Below are 20,449 nucleotides of genomic sequence, written 5' to 3'. Positions count from 1 at the left end.
ATTACTGCTTTAGTCACTTCAACCTAAAAATGAACACGGAATAGTGGCTAAATGTTACTGTAGGGCAGCATCCCCAGCCAGGCCAAGGAATTCCATAGCAAAGATCCCACGTCCTATTTAGAGAGAGATGCAAAACAAGGAATATGCCAGAACAACCCTTCCAGCACTTGGTGTCAAACATAACTATGCACTCAGTATACTACTAAAGGGGGGGCGGGGGGGGAATACAGGTTAAAAAAAAAAAAAAAAAAAAACCACTGATCTTGCTTTCCTGAGGTTAACAGAGGAGGGAAACAAAGCCTTCAGCCTCCCATCACGAGCCACGGCTCCCAGCCGCTGGGCCGGGCCTGCAGGGCGGGAACGGCGCGAGCCGCGCAGGGCGCGAGGGCCGTTTCCCAGGGCACGGGAGACCCCGGCACGGAAACCGTCTGGGGTGGGGGCGGATTCCTCCCCCGCGGGCAGCAGGACGTGGTTTCTGTTCGGGTTTCGGGGACAGAAAACGTGGAAAGGCCGGCTGGGGACGATGGGCCCTCAAACGAACACAAAAACCCGCTGTTAGGAGCCGCTGTCCGCCTCCGCGCCCGGGCTGCTCCGAGCCGTCTCCCCCCGCCCCCGGCGGTCACTCCGTCCCTCCTGCGAGCGGGGCGGTCACGCGGCCGCGGGCGCCACGCGCTGCCTCCAGGCACGCGCGTGCCGTCGCTAAGGGCCCCTAGCAACCGCTTCCCGCCCAAAAGCAATCTCCCGGGCACGCTCTTCCGGCCACCCTCCCTCTTCCCCGCGGCGGCCGAGCCCGACACTTTCGTTCCGGGGCCTGTGAGGGCCGCAGAAGAGCCCGGCAGCCCCTCTGCGGCGAGGGAGCGGGTGAGGTGCGGTGCAGAGCTCCTCGCTCACGCGTCGAGGCTACGGGGGCGGGCGGCAGGAGAGAGCAGGGAGCGCGGCGCAGAGGCAGCGCGTCTCTGGCAGCGCCGCGGCCCGCGAGGGGCAGGCGGCCGGGACAGGGGCGGCGGGGCCTGGGGGCCGTGCGTGGGGCGGCCTGGCAGCGCTCCCCGCCGCCGTGGCTGCCAGCTGGGCAGGACCGCGGTAGGAGGCGGCTTCCCGCCCTCAGAGGCCCCGGTGCCCCTGCGGTGAGAGGGGACGGGCGCCGTTCAGCCACGCCGAGACAGGAGAACTGCTTTTTGTTCTCTGCCGGGCAGCGCAACAGCGCGGGTCCGTGCCCCTCGGCGTTGCCCGCTGTGTGCTGCCCGAGGCCCGCCTGCCCACGGGAGGCCCCAGCCCTGTGCGTTGCCAGCCCGCACATCCCGCCTGCCTCCCGGTTGCGGGCATCAGCAGCGGCCTCCGCAGCTGCGGGCAGCGCAGGCTGAGCCCCCACCCGGCCGTGCAGCTTCCAGGTCGCTCTGCAGGCGTCAGCGAGCAGCCGGCAGTAGCGGAGACGAGCGTGCTCTCAGGCACTTCGTGAACTTGACACAAACCCCCCGTGTCCTGACCGAGACTTCAAGTTGTCTTAGAATTGCAGTTGGGGTGCAGAGGGTGCCCTCCAGCAGCAGTGATTTACCTGGGGTTTGGAGATGAGGTGTAGATGGAATTGTTATGTACAGTCTTAACATTTTCTGTCTGAATCGAGATTGGATCTTACAAGTTGTGTAAACTCGATTGCTGTCTCTTTCTTGAGAAGTACACGGTATGTGTGCTGCTGTAACTTTGTGAACAGCTATTCTTTTGAGACCGCAGAGGCTTTCCTGTGCTGTTGGAGCAGCATATCTCTTCTCTGTATCAATAATGAAAGTGCTTCAGGGTGTCACAGTTGAACACCACAGTACCATAAGACATAACGCCGAAAAGAATCGGTTTGCAGGCTGGGAACGCATGTCAAATTACAGGGCCTCTCACCCTCTCTGCTTCTTGAAGAAACTTGATAGTAGTACGGGTTAGTCTGAGATGTAGGGTATATTTGCTTTATCTCAGAGATATTGAAAAGCCATTTGCACTATAAAATTTGTATGCATATTGGATTGTGTTTATTGGAATGGACATCCCTCCCCTTTCAAAAGTTTGAGCTTATTCGCAGGGGAGGGGAAGGTATCATAGCATGCCTGAGTATTTAATTTTACCAGAAAATAACAACTAATTTTTTCTGGGATTCACTTAAAATTTTTATTGGAAAGTTATTCGAGTGTTTTGTTTTTGTTATTTTTCAATTAAATTACACTTGGTTTTATTTAAACACTTAATTTTGGATCACATCTCAGGAATTACTCTTTGTTTTTGTTAAACAGGACTGTTTTGTTGCATCATTTCACAAGTGTAATCCCTGACATGAAAAAAAGTGAACCTAAATTAGCTGAAAGTAAATACTGAGAACGACTTTTTTCATTTTAAGTGAGGCAGCACAGAGTGCAAAAGGCAGTTTATAACTACTGCAGGCTTTGCAGGCTGCTGGCTGTGGGCTGCTTTGAAGACTAGAGAGGACCCTGAGTGACGTAGTCAGAAGAGCTTCACTAAAGCTGTGACCGTGACTATGAACCTCTGCACACAGCAATACTAATTGTGTCTGGATGGGGTGTGGGTGTACAGTCATGTTTCTGATACATCACTGATACACAGTGAAAATTTTCTGCCAGCTGCAGAGGGTGAGACAACCTGTCCTGAAGAAAGCCTGAAAAAAATCCGTCAATGTTATTAAATAAATACAAACTTGCAGAATGATTCTAGACTGGGTCAGCACTTACTGACTGGTATATGGAGCACCAAAGCTGTGTTTTAGCTCTTGAGCCTAATTTTTCAGCCTCAAGTCTTGCTCCTGGAAGATTTCTTTTATGTCACAAAGTACTGTCAACAAGTGGTTTGGTTTGCCCGCACACAGTACATTTCAGGATGGGACCTAAATTTGTACAATTAAGTTTCTCTTATAGATTTCTGTCCTATAAACATTTAATTCAATGTCAGTAGTCATGCTGAAGACTGACAGGACTGTTCATCCAGGCAAATCATGTCTACCAGTGTTTTCAGAAGCTTTTAGATGCTGATCCTACCAATAGAAAAGAATACAATTCTGCACGAGTTCAGTAAGTGGGATAACTTAGTAAAATGAGGAATGTGCATGTATGTGCATTAAGGATACAGCTCTCAAGTTCTTTCCAGCTGTTTATCTCATGTTCTCCTGAAATCTATCTGGACTTCTTGGTGCTATAACTGAATCGGATGACTTTCTTTTTCGTTCTGTTATAGGAAATACTTTCTTTGAGTATTTTTTGCTAAGTAATATCATCCAGAATCATTTCCAATAAACTAGTTCATAGTAAATTGGATTTTTATTTAACAGCTACAACATATTGTCTGTTTCAGTTAATCATGTCTTTAAGTTCATCTACACTAAATGAAGAAAACTCTCAAGGACCAAAAAGAAATACTGAATGTTTGGAAAGTCTAGAATTGCAGACTCCATCATCGTTTCAAGACAACCCACTTCAACAATTACAGTTAGCATCGCAGGAAGTACTTGAAAAGGCAAAAAAGAGTGGGAGATCAAAATGCCCCCGATGCAGTAGTTCAAGGATGTTTTACTGTTACACATGCTTTGTTCCTGTTGAAACTGTCCCTACCGAAGAAATTCCAACTGTGAAGGTTAATATTTCATATGGATTTTTTTATAGTATTCTTGTGCCTTTTAGTTACAGGGACAGAGAACAGACTGTCTGTGACCATTTCTTTTCTGATTCATTCTTTATGGACATTCATCTTTAACACAGCTATAAGTATGAATAAACTACAGTTAGATAAAATGATTGTTCTTATTTGAGGAATTGCAACTACAAACACTGACAGTGTCCCAGTCCTCATAAACATTTAAGTATCTACTAGATGAGAAGATAAGCTGATGTCACTCAAGCTTCTCATGCAAATGACTATGTTTTCACTTAGTTCCTATAAGTTTCTTTACAGTGCTCTTTTGTTCATTTTTCAGTTTCTAAGAACTCTGGCCAGAACAGAGTGTACTGTAAACAAAAAAAAAATATAATTTGTCCATAACCGAGAGTGAATTTTACATAAAACCTGAGCTAAATGTCATGGTTGTATAATTCAGATAACAACTCTTAAAATATAAATAAAGTGTAATGCCCTTCAGCTAAAATACTTGGAGAAACCACCAAAGAGGACTGAGAGACATTTTGCAGAATCACTTAGGAACTAAAATGCATTTTGAAGACACTCTGTACTTTGAAAGAACTGTAAAAATACTTCAGAAGTACTTTGGAAATTTGACCTAGTGAATTTCGTTGAAATGGCCATTTTTTCAATAGGGTGAATACCTAATACAAATAAGTATGCATATTTAGGACCATTACATTGCTTAAATTAAGACCTTATTAATACTATTTCTAGAGACTTTATCACACTAGTATGGCAGCATTCCAAACTGCATTCATTGCATACTTAGTTATTCATATGAACTGAGACATTGTAACTGGTGCTTCTTGTCACTTCGCTCTAGTTTAGTTCTAAACCTATTAAAACAAAAACACAATAAAAAAATGTCCAAAATTGTCAAATACATCTTAATTACGTGTCTATAGGGATTTCTCTTTGATCTTAGAATCACAGAATCATCAAATGGTTTGGGTTGGAAGGGACCTTCAAAGCTCATCTAGTCCAACCCCCCTGCAGGGAGCAGGGACATCCCCCACTAGATCAGGTTGTATGTATCTTACATACATTTTTGTACCAATTTTTGTACGTGTTACGTATAATCACAAATATTGATTGTTTGTTTTTCTTTTTTTCTTTCTTCCTGTAGTTACCTTTGAAGATTGACATTATTAAACACCCAAATGAAACAGACGGCAAAAGCACTGCTGTGCATGCTAAGCTCCTGGCACCTGATGATGTTACAATTTATAAATACCCTTGTATTCCAGAATATAAAGCAAAAAGACATGAAGTAAGAAATTTTATACAGATAGCTGGGCTTTGTGCTAGGGAGGTGCAGAGGTATCTTCTGTACTTCCTCCTGCAGTGGTACTGCACTTTGCTGGGAGGGAGTGGGAGGAAAGCACTACCCTGTTACTCCAGATATTGTCTTCTGATCTAAAATTTGTGAATTAAATTAGAAACTATTCTTTATGTCCTTCCTGCCCCATATACTGCAATGACAAGTGAAATTTGAACTTCCTTAGGACTGATGCTGTTGTCTTGGCTGAAGAAACCTTTTTTTACAGAAGCATTAGAGTTGGTAGTAGAGGCATGGAGGTGACATTTAATTAAAGAGCTCTAATAAAGTATCTTTATTAATTATTTTAGCATAGTCTTCTATATTTTTAGACAATATAATATTTTTAAAGAGATACTCTTTTGTCTTCTCCTGACTTAAACGTCTGTGGGCCGGGATAGAAAATTTCTGTTCCTTAATGAAATAATTCCTGGTGTTTTATTATATTTTGTTGATGCTCAGATTTCTTTCTTTTCTTCATTTAGATAGCACTTGTATTTCCTGGCCCCAATTCAGTTTCAGTAAGAGATATTGCTTTCCATCTCCAAAAATACACTAAGAAAGGTGCTTGTGATAATGACGATGACTGTTCCGGAGAGCCATTTCTTAAGCAAGCAAAAATAGAACTGAAAGAAGAAGAAAAAAATCTAAATGAATGCATCTCAAGCAACAGGACTGAAGGCACTAGACTGAAGAAAATAATATTTATTGACAGTACCTGGAATCAAACTAACAAAATAATAACTGATGAACGACTTCAAGGTAAAACAAAAAAAAAAGTTGCTATTGAGATGTTATTGCTACAGAAACTATTAAGGGAAATATATGTCTATATAACAGACCTGAGCATGATATAAATGTATACCTCACTCTATATCTGAATATACTTGAAAGATTCAACAGCCTATTTCAGTGCTGTAGAAGACTTCCTAAGCCCAAGGCTCCATTACTGTTCATGTCATATAATTTGTTTTGCAAAATTATAAGACTAGTATTAAGAAAGCATTTACCTTTATTTCTCCCACTTCTCTATTGGAACAAAGTTCCTCAGTCTTACAGAATGGAAGCTGTCATGTTAGACAATAGGAGAACTATCATTTGAATGACCTTTGAAGAAAGCCAGAAAAAATTTCTAGGTGGCTGTCTGCTTTTTCAGGAGACCTAGGGGAGCATTTTTGTACATGCTAGTGGCAGACAGGCCACTAGAAGCTGAGCGAGGGATCCAGGAGATACAGTGCAAGCACGTCATGGCTTGGTTTCTTTTTCTAGTAAAGTTCTTTGTTTCATGGTCATTTCAATGACCCTGCTACTTTCTAGACAAAAGGGGAATGCCTGCTTGCCCTCCTCCTTCCCGTCTCTGAAAGCAAAAACTTGTAATTCTGCTAAGTTTTTTTTTGTCTTAGGTTCATTACAATAAGTTTACGTTTAAGTATTCTAAATAAAACCACAAAAGGTAAAACAGTTCAGCAATGGCATTCCATTTCCTTTGAGATAAACAGGACTTTGAAAATACTTTCATTAGTGAAAAAGGTGCACTTAGCTGGGAGGCCGGCTAAGTTTATATGTAGTGTATATAACTGCGTGCTAGTGCCTGCTTTGCACTGGACCCTACAAGGAATTTCACAGACTTCTTACGTGCAAGATGAATGTTCCCTTGCTGTCTAGTCAGTTTATTAAAGAATCCCACATGTTAGTATAATGTATTGGCTAATTAAACTCCTGTTACTAAGTATTTAGTTTAACACAAAACATAGTCTATCAAATAAATTAAGTATTACTGTAAAGATTAGAGTAATTGCATGTTGCAGATTACTGTAAAGCATTTGGAGCTTATTTTAAAAGGACGAATTTAAGAAAAGTAACAGGCAGCCAGACGACCTGAAGATTTCCGTGGAAGCTTATGCAGTATATCAGTCAAAAATTTGTAATTGTTGTAACTTTGGAGCTCTTAAAGGATAGTTTCCAGTTACCCCATGAATGTTGGTCTGGTGGACTCTTCCCTCCTTTCTAGAACTTCATCTCTGTTCCAGCTGTATTCTAGTCCTCTGTTTCCCTAAACACCTCTCAGAATTGGTGTAAGGTGTGACTAGTGTCATGCCAGTCAGTCTCTTATGCACATCCAGGGGAGAGTTTTACCCTCCATACAGCAGGTATAACAGTGTGCACAACCCATGCATTCATTGCTTTCCTTAGTGTCTGTCATAAAGAATGTAAATTGCATTAATATTCCTTTTAGAGATTGCAGTTTTGCCTTCCAAGATGAATGGGGCACAGTTTCCTTAGACGTAAACTGATGAAATTTTTATGTTGCACACACGTGAAAAATAGAGAACTGTTGTCATTTTTTTCAGTTCAACTACAAATGAAGTCATCATCCAACAAAACAGTCCTCATATTAAAGTTCAAAAAGGAGTATTCATAATTCCAAATAAAAAGTAATTGCCATACTTACTCAGAAAGATTAAGTTACAAGAAATATTAGATGGAAACATTAATGAAACCAAGAAAATATAAAGAAAAGCCTCGCGTTTTGTAAGCCTGCATTTCTATAGAGAGTAAATCTAGCTAATTGTACTGCAAGAGAAAGCAAATGAGTACATCAATCTTAAAAAAAAAAAGCCAAGAAAACTTGGACAAAAAAATACTTCTGTATCTTGGAAGAGTGGTATTATGTATCTTTAGAAAGCAAAACTAAACCAGTTGTGTTAAAGACAGGAAGTATTTGAAAGCTGGTAATGTCTAGGATTGATTACTTCATTAAAAGTGATCACTGGATCAGAAAGGAAACAGTTGGATCTAATGTTCATGATTACTTTCTCATATGAGTGATGAAGCTTATTGGCAACATCAATGCGGTTGTTAAAGAAACAAATTGCTTTGGTATTTTTTCCTGTGAGTTTGATCCACTTTGTGTTAGCCAAATGTCTTCTTTTATTAGCTTATACATTCTCTTATACAAGGCTGAATCATACATCTGCTTTAGTTGTTTGGATCTTTTTAAAGTTTCTGTGCTTGCTTTCATTTCTGCAAGAAAATGGTAGCCTTTGCCTATGCACAGCTAGGATATTTGAGAGCAGTAAGTTGATGTTCTCTGAGGCAAGCTCCCCTCATCCTCTTTCTCTGACAAATCTCTTGTTCTCCTCTCACATTTTCATCTTTCCTCTTCCCTCAAAATCACATTGGGGGTGTGATGCAAAGAAAAAGTGGGAGTTCTGTCATGAGTTTCCATATGCTGACATATAAAATAACATATGCTGACATGATCCAGGGGGCTATACCAGAGGCAAGGTGAATCCAAGGTACGTAAACCCCTTCTTCCTCAGCCTAAATCCTTAAGTTACTTATAAACCTTGGGAATCTAAAAGATCTGGAAAGGAGCGGAATTCCTGCTTAACATAGTATTTTCAAGCTGCTGCCTCTTTAGGAAATTAATAGTATAATTAAAATAACAATAGGCACGGTAGTAAGAGTTTAGACTCTTAATAGCTACCATAGATAGGTACAAACCATAATTACTCACTACTTAAAATTACATAATAATATGCTGTCCTTTATAATCCAACTGTCCATCCTGTTTACAAAGTGATTACACATTAAGATGTTGTTAATTTTGAGTAGTTTGTGCATGTTAAGGAACATAAAAATCAAGATACATGTTTAAAATTCATCTGAATAATAAAACAGTTAGAGACTATAGTAGATACAAGATTTTCATATGTTGTACAGAGACCAAATGTCTGTCTTTCATCTCAAGGGCGAATGCTTTTAGTTTCTAATAAAATTAATGACCAGACTCTGTCCTACTTACTCCTGAGTAATCCCAGTGAGATTTCAGTTACTTAACAAGCATAAATGAAAAGTGTCTGGCTCAGTTCAGCAAAACTAACAGTCTGAGGGATTCTGTTTTACACTTGAAAGGTATTAGCTTTGCAGAGGATGAAGTTTATTAATTCATTTTATGAACATTGATGAGTCTTTGTAGGTGTGGGCTTCACTCTTCCCATCTGAAGAGATCCTGGAGTTTACTGAGGGCTTTGAGACTGTGTGAATGAAAGGATAACCTCTTAAGTTTTAATTCCAAATATAAGGATTGTAACATTGTAACCTAGAACTTACAGCACTTTTTCATCAAATTTCAAAGTGGTCCACAAATGAGGATAAAATTATTGCCTCCATTTTACAGATGAAAAATGGAGGCACAGGAGGAGAAATTATTTGCATGCAGCCATCTAGCAGGGATAGCAGCAACGACAGAAAACAAAACTAAAGACTTGTTTGGCATCCCGTGCACCGATCCACATTGTCTAATCTATGTCAGCCTTTTTTTCTTGACAGGGTTGCTGCAAATTGAGTTGAAGACAAGGAAAACTTGCTTTTGGCGTCATCAGAAGGGAAAGCCAGATACATACCTTTCCACGATAGAAGCAATTTATTATTTCCTTGTGGACTATCATCAGGAGATTTTGCAAGAGAACTACAAAGGACAATATGATAATCTGCTTTTTTTCTTTTCATTTATGTACACATTGATTAAAAATGCTAAGTGTTGTGCAGGAAAAGAGTAAGGTGTCTGTCTACAGGTAAGTAACACATTTTATTTTGTTTCTCTTGTAATGATGTTAATGATAAATTGCACAAACCTATTTTTATCTAACTGAAATCTGGAAATAAATTGAATATAATAATCATAATAGATAATAGTAATATTATATTATTTAATCATAATATTATAATTATAATAATATAATATAATATATAATAATAGATTAAATGTAGAGCTCAAATGGCTTCAGCATTTGTCCAGAAGTAAGCTACAGACCTCATATCCTGCACAGTTGAAGTTGTAGAACTACTCAGATGAGCAATCTGATTAGAATTACTAATTTGAAAACAGTTACGCTCTGCTAAATATTGCTGTGTTTGAACCTACAGACTTGATGTGCTCGTCACAGTGAGATCTCCTGAGGCGGCGTTAGGAGGACTTGGCCTCCCTTCCCATAAGGACTGATCTCTAACTGTAAAACGGAATTAGCCTGCTAGCTTTTTATTAATACTGTTTCAAGCGGGGTTTTTTTTGTGTTTTACCCAGTAATACCGATTTCATGTTAATGACATTTAAAACTTACTGAAATTATTAGGACGTTACTTAATTAGGGAAGGAGAGGCAATACTTAATGAAAGACCACATTAATTAAGTGAATAGAGTATAAATTATGTATTTGCAAGATTAATTCTGGAAAATTGTCCTAGTAATAGCAAAGAGCAGTCTCTTTAAACACCATTATACCGTGCATGATTTCTACAGTACCATTCACATACTGTTATAGTCAGATTATTCTCCACTTCTTGGATAATTTTAGACTTCTTCAAACAAATTTAGTTAAGTGTTTATTATTATTATATCAGTATTATTTTGGGGAATACTAACTTAACAAGTGTCATTATAGCGTACCATAGACAGTAAAATTTTGTAGATGCCACATTCTAAGCAGCAGAAAGGGCTCATTGCACTGCAGGAGTTGTCTGAAAACGTAAATCTTTTTGTAGGACCCAAGACAAAGTAATTTGCAGAGACAAGAAAAAGAGAAGATTTTGGTTCCAACCACAACATTTCTGACAAGGCTTACTTAAATTAGACAGACTGTGTATCTGCTGTGATTTTTCTTTGGCAGTAATACTGCAGATTTGAACAGCACAAATAAGACTGGGTCTATGCTGATGAAATTTTTGCTGGTATCTGTAGCACTGCTGGCAGAGTCATCACATGTGAATGTAATTATACGAGTGTCTTTCCCAAGCTATAAAAGTACAGCTAATGCTGACAGAGGTAATAGACCTAAGCTGTATCTTTACAAGCAGAGTGATACGAATATATTTTTATCATTCTAGAATGTTATGCCAGAAGAATGCACGTTGATAAAAATTACAGTTTTAAAGTAGGAAAAAAGTTTTGTTAGAAGTATGAGGTAAGATGGATAAGTATTTCTGAATATTCTCAGAAGTGTGTTACTTAAGAAAAAAATGAATCTTGTTCAAGTGACATAGATTGAAAAATTATAATAGATTAATTTTTAAACAAAAACTCCAAAGATTTTTGTATATTTTCCTCAAAAAAACTGGCTAAATTATCACCTCTCGCATACTCCCCAGGTGAACACAGAAACAGTGCCTTGAAAAATACTTCAAGAAAATCTTTTTGTGCTTACACAGCAATCCATACAGGCTCAAACCACTGTTTTGTACTATGTTTTTTAATGCTGCAAGATATTGAAATCAAAGTTAGTATTGCTTAAAACACAAGATACAAATACACTCTCACTGCAAGTCATGCTTATCTTCAGATTTCTATGCTTATCTGCCCGAGTGACAACCAAAACACATCTCCATTTGCAAAAAGAAATGGAAGTTAAGCTACATGAGTGTACATGAAGAGTACGTGAACTATAACGGCACCACAAGAAACACAGGCGTGAAGTCAGAACGATTGTTTTTAAATATACATGTATAATGGCACAGATAAGTATATTGTGATTCATGTGCCAGGCAATGAGAAAAATCAGCAGTCGTGTCTCAGTGCTATTGAAACAACACATTTCTTATTCATTTGGTTCTTATTGCTATTGAGAGGTTATTTTGGCTTTTTACAATGATTAATGCTATTTCCTTTGGTATGAATTTTGATAGTCTTTTGACATTCCCATCTGTTCTTGTATTTCTTAAACAAAGATTGCTGTAATATTTTTTTAAAAAATCACACAAGTATAATAGCTTGAGAAGGAAACTTTCACCCACTTTAAACAAACAAAAATAAAATGAACCCACTGACCTAATGTTTTACAAGAACCAGAGAGAAAAATCAAGGGGGGGTGGGGGGAGTTACTTCCAAGACACATTTCCCTGAAAACATGTTTTTGTTATTTAAGAAGCAGAGGTCAGATAAAAGCTTATATAAGCTGTTCTTTGTTACTTTTGGAAAATAGTTTCATAAGGTTAAAAATGGTTTCCAAATTTAAGTTTTGTGTACCTCACTTTATTTCAGCAATGGGAATTAAGAATCTATTCCAAAAGTAAATTAATTTTAATTCTCAGGTGAAATCAATGTACAGAAAGATTTTAAATCTGGAACACTGTGTCCAGGAATTGGGTTCAGATTCTTTTTCTTCCAGTGCAACCTCAGTGTAGTGCAAGAATCATTCTTATACCAAGTGACAGAGGCACATCTAATATCCGTAATTAATTACAGTCTGTTGATATTCCTGTGATAACCTTTTATAAGGGCAGAATGGAGGTTATTGTCACTTCTGCTGCAAGTCTGTTCTAAGCAGCAGATGTAGTTCCTATGTCTCTCCCATCTCCTGCTTTCTCCTCTGTAAAAAGATATAAACCCTCTATTTAATTTCAGTACTGGTATAAGAAGCCAAACGAACCAAGTCATCCACCTCACACTGAAAAAGTCTCAATACTGCCAATACATTTTTCCAGCTTTGAGACTAAAGAACAGTTTTGTTCCACCAAATGAAAGCGATCAAGTGGTTAATCCTTTCAAGCGCAATTAGCAGCACTGACCTCCCTGTTCTTTAAAATGAGGGTCATGGGGAGGTAAAGGCCAGTTCTGGGCCTTTTCTTTCCTATCTGAATACCCCTTCACTAACTATCTCTTCTGTTTCCAAAAACATCAGAGAGCAAGGGGGAAAACAGGCTTCCACTTCCATTAGCAGTAACTTAAACAGCCATAAGTTAAAGGGGGAGGAAAAGGAAGAGCATCTCTATCTATCTCCTTTCACAACAGAAGACATCTGGCCTCCTGTGGGGAGGCCCCAGATAACAAAGAACCTGTCATTACAAACCTCCGAGATGTGTTCAGAGAACCATTTTACCTGCAGTCTGGCTCATTCATTTCCTGCCACTGAAGCCATCTGCTTTTGCTTATTGTGGGTATTTTTGTTCTTTGTTTGGCCAGGAGCGTGAAGTGGCTTCACTTTAGCATGCCTGTCTGCTTGGTCAGAGGGAGGATTTAATCCTTTTCTCAAAATGAATAAGAGAGGGAGCTGCAAAAAACAATTCTTTTCCTGGAAGGTAGCACAAAAAGTCATCCAAGCCTAGGTTGAATAAGGGGTCATGTCAGTGCTTGGGGTAAAGTACAATGAGATTGAAAAGAGATGGCAACTTGGAATCTACAGCAGAACCTTCCAAAGCACTTGCAATCTCACCTAATTTAAATCCTTTGCTACATCTTCTTGCAGGTTTGGCTTGGTTTTGGTTTGTTTTTTTTTCAGTTTGACTCCATCTGGTTTTCCACATAGGCTTCTTCAGGCCCAACTGCAGAGTAATGTAGTGATCTGTTCTTGCTTCTCTCTTGCACAGTTTCAGTATTTTGCCTGAATGCTTTAAAAATTAGCCTGTCCTCATACATCATACTTATATAAAGTATGATCAAACTTATTTAAGTCTTAGTATACTTATATAAAATGTAATATCATGTGAAAATCCTTTGCACCTACCCCTGTCTTTGACAATACCAAAATGAAGAGGGGGGGAAAACTTCCTATTAGTTTCCCATCATTTACTATAATGCAGTTACTACACTCCTAGGTACCATTAACTTGTGTCTCAAAGTATTCCAAAAAGCTGCACATCAACTGAATTCAAACTTGTTTTGCGACACAAAACTTAACATTGACTGCAGCGATGTTAAAACAGGAACGTTTTCCCACTAAGATGAAAAGATCATGTGGCAGTAAGACACTGATCTACTGATACCAGAAGATGAGGTCACTCATTAAGGTACTGAACAACAACATAATTCCTGAACTCTTATCCCTTGTCTTGAAAGACATTATTTTAGTAAAATTCCAATGCTGTCTTTAGTAGGAATGTTGATTTTTGACTGGTGACATTTAGTGATACCAACATTCAAAGTAAGTGTTTATATGAAAAATTTACAACGCTGGTTTTGTTCGCTTGTTGGGAACAATAATGCATTGCTGTCATTTTATGGATTCGGAAGAGAAATTAGATGCTGTAGGATTTTGAAAGTAGTGTATCACATTAAACTTTAAAAACACTAGTAGTGGTGTGCTTTCTTTAACACTACCTGTCAGAAAAAAAAAAATTCAAGTAGTTCTTGAGTCCCACAAGAAGAGGTGGGAACTACTTCTCTAAAGCAAAACAGACTTTGTATTTTCACCTCACTGAAAATGGAAATTTCTAACTTTAGCAAAACCAGTGCTGTTATCACATTCAAATCAACTATGGTTTTACTGCTGACTTCTCAGACCTCTGCTGTTGCAACAGGATGTTTGGAAACATACCACAGAAGAGTGAACAGAAGAAAATGCTCCACACCAGTACTATCAAGTCCTGCTCAACCTATGATCCTGTGCGCTTCACTTCCCTTACCTGTAAAGTTAATTTCTGCCTCTGAATAACATGTCTCTACGTAGTAAGCTGGGCCCATAAGCCAGTTGAACTCAGCATGATATTTAAAGGTTGAGTTTTGTTATTTCTGATGTTAAAATTTCTGCTTTTTCTCACAACGGGAATAGAAGAGCTTTACAGAAGTATGTGTACATGTGTAAATATGAATAACACATTAGGACACAAGCCAAAAGTTTTTCCTATGCTGTTTCTGTCTTAGGGAACATAAAGACAAAGAAAATCAAAGTATGGTATAGAGTTTACAAACTTAAAGAATAAATTGTTATATGTACAGACAAAATGTATACTTTAGATACAAACATATAGGTGAGCCTGTTAATGTACACAGACGAATAGTTTGGTTAGGAATTCATTTGTTAAGTTTGGATGCACTATCCAGCACAAGTGCTATATTATCCCTCCAAACAATACACTGGAAAAACAAATATTTCATACCTTTTCACTGTTCTGAATATCACTGCTAATGAATCTAGTGTAGTTCCCTACTCTGGTCTCGTAAAGTATCAGGTTTTCTTCGCATCTCCAACTGCTGCAAAACCAACTCCCTGCATTAATGTTATGCACATCCATCCAGGCTTAACAGGGCCAGACAAAAGAGGCCAAAGGAGTAAACAAATTATTCCAAAACTATTAAAAGAATAAAACTGCAAATACAAATTTTGAGAGTGTTGAACTACGCAGAAATTATTACTCACCTGCACAGAGGAAATGCCATGGATCATGCTTGCCATTTGTTTAGCAGAGAAGAGGAGAAAGGAGCAAGAGCGCACGCCCCCTGGTACGAAGGAAAATGCATTTGCCTTAAGTAATCATGTGCATGAACACCTACAGTGAACATGCACGTATATGACCCTTGATGGAAAATTCATGTTATATATAAAAGCAACATGATGTTTTCTTTGCTGTCTTTTGATTACTTACTGGAGAATAAAATAATCAAACCAGAGTTAGTATTTCTCTGATGTGTTGGGTTTTTATTAATTATATGCAATTAGTTTATAAATTCCTTCGTTTATGCTAGTATTTACTCTTATTTCAGTGTAATTTTATTATAAACAGCATCTAAACTATTAATGTAACTGTAAATTTCATAACATACTTTCTGTCCTGAAATAAGACATGGCCTTTATGGAAATACATTTTTGTGCACATGATCTGGAAAAACATGTAACTTTAATTAAATAAGTTGTCTGTGACGTAAATAACATGGACTCTTCAGTTTTTTTGCGACATTTTATGTCGCAGTATCATTTTCAACACGCGTGCTATTAACAATGATTGGATACAGTCTCTAGTCATATTAATGTCTATATGTGTTAATGTCTACAAGTCTTGGTTTTAAACATACTATGGACTCTTCAGGCTTTCATCATAATGAGTTAGGCTGTTTTCCATATGGAAAACCTCACTTGTACTCAATTAAAAATTTAATTATAAAACCTGTTCCTAGGATGCACTCCATTTGGAAGTGTCTCACATAATCAGTGAGTCTTTTTAAGCCATGCTTGAATGCCACCCTCACAGCCTAAAAGTCTGCTTTAGTACAATTTCTGAAACTTTTCTTTGGAGACACATGCTAATGAATTGAACAGAGTCAGACTCTTCCTAAGTCTTAAAAAAAGTATCCTGAGTCTTTTCTATAGAAGAACAATACTTCGGGTTCCAGCAAAAAAAAAGTTTGCTCAAGCTGAAACTACGGACTTAATTTCAAATGCTGCTAATATGCTAAGTAAAAATTCTGTACTTCAGGCACATAATGTTTTATTTATGTCAAAAATTTCTGGGGGAGGGGTTCAGTTTCATGACTAAATTGTTTGACAAATGTAGCATGCATTCCAGCTGAGCTGAACTTGCATTTTCTAGTGATTAGTCTATGCAACTGAACCATTCTATCTAGCTTTCTCTGTTAACAGGCTTCCTTTGGGCTGAATTAATGCTGCCGAGTCAATTTTTTTCATATTTACAGCAGACAAGGAAACAACTTTATATAGCTTCAATTTTCAGAAACATGTAAAGCACTTCAAGCCTACTTGACACAGTTGGATCACGCCTCTTCCTCTTTTAAACCTCACACATGTCTAAGTGTGTTTAGAGTATTGGCTTCGATCTGCAAACCTATGGCAGTACAAAAATGCTTGCATTCTTTTCTATCATGTTGTTAAAAAATATAACATAGAAACCTTTACAGTGCCAAAAGCTTCCTCTTGTCGTTGAATATGGCTTACTTTATCTGGGGAACTGGTTTAAAATCAATGCCTGAAGCACCTGCCAGGGAATCTGCCAACAAAACTATACTGCCAAACTGTTAAATGCAGAATAATCTCTAACACAGGCATAGCCTACCTGGTTTTGCTCATTTTAAAAGGAGAATCAATTGAAAACAAATACAATGCGTTAAGAAAAAAGGAACCTTGATTCTTTTGAAGTCCATGAAAACTAACACAGTAGATTCAGGCAAGCAAGGTAACATGCCGTGCTTGTAGCTGCTCCAATATATGGATGGTCCTACGGAAATGGCCAGGATTTCTTTTTCTATGCTCCTGCAAAGTTCTGCCCTCTCTGTATAGGCAGCAGCCATTTTCAGTTAAACACGTGCCTATGCCTATTCATCTTGTGAGGCGTTAATTTAGAAAATACATTTCTTGTTCATCTCTCTATATGATGGCATTTTTCTTGTGAGAAATGAACATATAACTAACACTGTACTGACCTCTGACACTGGTTTTTACTACCTTTTTTTGCTTTCCAGAGTTCCAGTATTGTCACACCAGTGATAACAGCATTGGGATCTTCCTGTGCTGCTGAGTTTACTGTGTCATTTGCACCAATGACCAGAGCCAAGTCTGTATCTGAGACAAAAAGGAAATATATTACAAAATGTGTTATTATGAAAGGAAAAGCCACTGCTTCAAGTTATCAAGACAACACCAAAGGACATTAATCAAGTACACAATAAATGATGACAGTTTGTTGTTTCATCTGAATGAAAAAAATTAGGTCCATCTGCTGGTGTTCAAATCTAGAATCGAATCTTGGCAGTTACATGTGCTAATTAAAACTATGAAAAAAAATTTGTGCATTCTCTGTGTAAGATATCATGAAAATAAATATCCCTAAGATTTAAGAGGCAGTCTTACGCAAGGCCCTTGTGAGGTCGCTAAACAGAGCGCATATGTGGAATCTGAGGATGACGTCCATTATGTTATAAACATCAGTTTATTTCAACACTACTCAATCACGATCCAAATCTACAATCTCTATTCTGTTTAGTTCCTCAGTTCCATGGCTCTGCATGCAAGCAGCACTCCATTTACACATAATTCATTGTAGGTCCAGGAATTAACATTTTAGTAGTCACGAAATTCCACGGCTTGGGTTCAGATGGTAGAACACAGCTCTAAAAATTGCTAATAATTCCTAAAACTTCTAGCCACAGTGCTCAGGAATGGTGTATTTCTAGAGTAACTCTACCAATAAAGAAAGGGGCCTTAGTTTAGAGCTGTAGCACCAGCAGTATCAACTAGATCATCCTTATCCTCATGCTCATTGAATCCTTCGAGGAACTCTTAATAGGTTTGTGAAATGTGACATTTGCAAAAGCAGCAGTGATTCCTCTGCCAAAAATACTTACCCGTGTGCCTACCAATTTTTTTTTTTTAAGTTGTTAACCGTTTGCCCAGTAAAGTCAAGCTTAATGGTCTGTACATCTGCTTAGTCTCCTAGAATACTTATTAAAAGCAGCATCACATTCCAGCTTCCATTCCTCTTAACTTTTTTAACCACAGGGCTGGCTATGCCTCCCAGGAGCCTGGCAACCAAAGAAAGCAAGGATGTTCTGGCTGTACCATTTTTATGTCTTCTGCAACAGCCCTCCAGGTGACTGAGATGCCTGAGCCAAAGGAATTTAACGTACTGTCACGTGGAGAACAGCCTCCAGGTGGCAACTATAGGTTTACTTCGAGCAAAGAGGGGAATAAAACCAGTCTAATACAGAAATGTATGTTTTCCCTGTTGTTTCCAAGTTCCTAAAATGCACAGAAATACAATGTTGACAAACTTACAGTGTCAGATACAACAATCTAAACAGATTAGCCTCGTTTACAACAATGAGGCTACACCTATTTTGAATGTTTATGAAAAGTAGATACATCATCTTGCCTTTCCAGACTGAGTTTATAGGATGGACAGTAAGTCAGAAATACTTTAAAATTGTCAGCTGAAAAGATCTTTACATGGAGTCTTCTCAGAGGCAGCAAATTCAAGATCCCATGGTACTAAATTTAGCTCATGAACCTTCCTTTATGAGCCATCACCTGCATATTTGCTTGGAATAAAATCACATAGTTGACTCCTATCCATTAAGCTGCATACAGTGATGCAAAGCAGCTCTAAAACAGATAAAGCAGTGAAGAATTCCTATGTGAAGGAAATATCACCAGCGCAAGGTGATAAAAAGATCTGAAAAGGTGCTGTTGAAATTACCAGATCTCCACCAGTTATCAGTGGCCTACGTAGTTTCTGGTTTAATAGTTGGCAGCCTCAGAAGGAGGTGGAAGGCCTAGATTCAGAAAAGAGCTATTTTTTCCTTTCTTCCTGATGCTACAGAGCATACACATCTCCGGAGAAATGATTACAACTGTTACGGCCTTCCTTACTTATGCAGCAGGGAATTTATTAGGAAAGATTTGCCATCCTCACAAACTCAGGCCTTATACAGAAAAAAAAAATAAATCCAAAAGACACAGTTGAGTGAAAATTAAAACCAAAAATCATTAACACTCTGGACGCTGATTTTTGTGTGTGTGTGTTTTTAACACTGCAGCGTTCTATTTGGAATTCACTATTTTATTGCAAATGAAGTCTCTGACCCTTTTAAAAATAATTTCTTTAATCTTCATATAAACGAGTAATATAAAATTTCCATGACTTTGAGCGTTTTCTGTTGCATTTTTAATGTGACTCTACAAAACCAACGGCACTTAACATGACCCTCTAGAGCAGCCTGCTTTGCTGGGGGAGGCACTTTGGCAGTTCTCTTCCTTTTTTTCCATATCTCCTTTCAGAGGCCCCTCATCACGATGACCCGTCCATTTGGCTAAAGGCTGCATGCAGCTGCATCTGAAAGAAGCCAACTGTATTCTTGGGTCAGCTGGAGAAGCCTGCTTGATTACAACGGTAGGTACATACAGCGCTTCTAACGCCCGTAGCTCAGGGGAAGAGAAGACCTAGGCCTCACCTCAGGCTTCAGCAGAGGTGCAAAACAGCCAGCTACATAGCAAGTGCTCAATAGCTTCAGGCAATCCAACAAACTAAAACTATTTTATTTGAGGATTTTCTCATACATATTTGGAACCAAAGTCTGTTGTTCACATGCATTCATAAAATCCTGTAAGTTTTTGCGATTTGTTATAATGAAAGAAGAATGATCAGCTGGTACATCTCAACTCAGTGGCTATGCTATCCTGCAGATGAGATGTGTGAAAACTAAGTGTTTCCTGATCTCCATCAATACTTCCCATGTACAGCTATCCTACAGAAATTAAACTCTCCTAAAATATCATGACACAAACTTTTTTGTTATTGTTGCAAATTGAAAATGAATGTTGGCCAAAGCTTGCCATTCCTGGAGAAATCTCAAACTGAATAGCTGATTATACTGCATAAACCTTGGCAGTGCCTTTTTTAGGAAAAGCAAGAGATTTTTTTTTATTTTATGACAATCAACACAAGAGGGAGGCCCAGTGAAGTAACTTCAGTAACATCGCATATTTCTTTGCTATAAACCGGTAACTTTCAGAGAGTTTAAAAAAAAAAAAAAAAAAATCAATTTAAGGTTTGTGCCCAAATTCTTTGTATTTCCTCTATCCCCGGCTCTATGCTAGAGGCCTTCATTATTTTTTAAGATGACAAAAATTCGCAGAGTTCACAGATGTAAAGTGAGGCATTGTTCATTAAGGTCTAACCATAAAGAGAAAGTCTAACTCACGTTGTACCTGGAATATAGATAAATAGTAAAACTCAAAATTC

The 20,449-nt window shown here is 38.6% G+C and overlaps 1 protein-coding gene across 2 annotated transcripts; it reads left to right on the top strand.

Moving 5' to 3' along the window:
• The first annotated feature begins 800 nt into the window (after positions 1 to 800).
• Positions 801 to 15,627, top strand: DTWD1 (DTW motif tRNA-uridine aminocarboxypropyltransferase 1). 2 transcript variants are annotated; one of them, XM_086757331.1, is made up of 6 exons: positions 801 to 866; positions 3,343 to 3,621; positions 4,793 to 4,936; positions 5,470 to 5,746; positions 9,320 to 9,564; positions 14,260 to 15,627. In XM_086757331.1, exons 2-5 carry the CDS (start codon positions 3,349 to 3,351, stop codon positions 9,547 to 9,549), a joined length of 924 nt encoding a protein of 307 aa, XP_086613457.1. In that variant the 5' UTR covers positions 801 to 866; positions 3,343 to 3,348; the 3' UTR covers positions 9,550 to 9,564; positions 14,260 to 15,627. The 2 variants fall into 2 exon arrangements, with proteins under 2 accessions (XP_086613457.1, XP_086613459.1); XM_086757333.1 differs by having other exon boundaries at positions 806 to 861.
• The last annotated feature ends 4,822 nt before the right edge of the window (positions 15,628 to 20,449 follow it).

Source organism: Chlamydotis macqueenii, chromosome 12, assembly GCF_036417535.1.
Source record: "Chlamydotis macqueenii isolate bChlMac1 chromosome 12, bChlMac1.mat, whole genome shotgun sequence".
In the NCBI taxonomy this organism is placed as follows: Eukaryota; Metazoa; Chordata; class Aves; order Otidiformes; family Otididae; genus Chlamydotis; species Chlamydotis macqueenii.
Note: the sequence above shows the minus strand (reverse complement) of the source record. Positions and strands in the feature narration are given on the sequence as shown.

What these genes read in the sequence shown, in the direction of transcription:
- DTWD1 (XM_086757331.1), top strand. Translation starts at nt 3,349, where the DNA reads ATGTCTTTAAGTTCATCTACACTAAATGAAGAAAACTCTCAAGGACCA. An exon ending in AAGAAATTCCAACTGTGAAG is followed by an intron (nt 3,622 to 4,792) that starts GTTAATATTTCA and finishes TTCTTCCTGTAG; the next exon opens with TTACCTTTGAAGATTGACAT. An exon ending in AACTGATGAACGACTTCAAG is followed by an intron (nt 5,747 to 9,319) that starts GTAAAACAAAAA and finishes TTTTCTTGACAG; the next exon opens with GGTTGCTGCAAATTGAGTTG.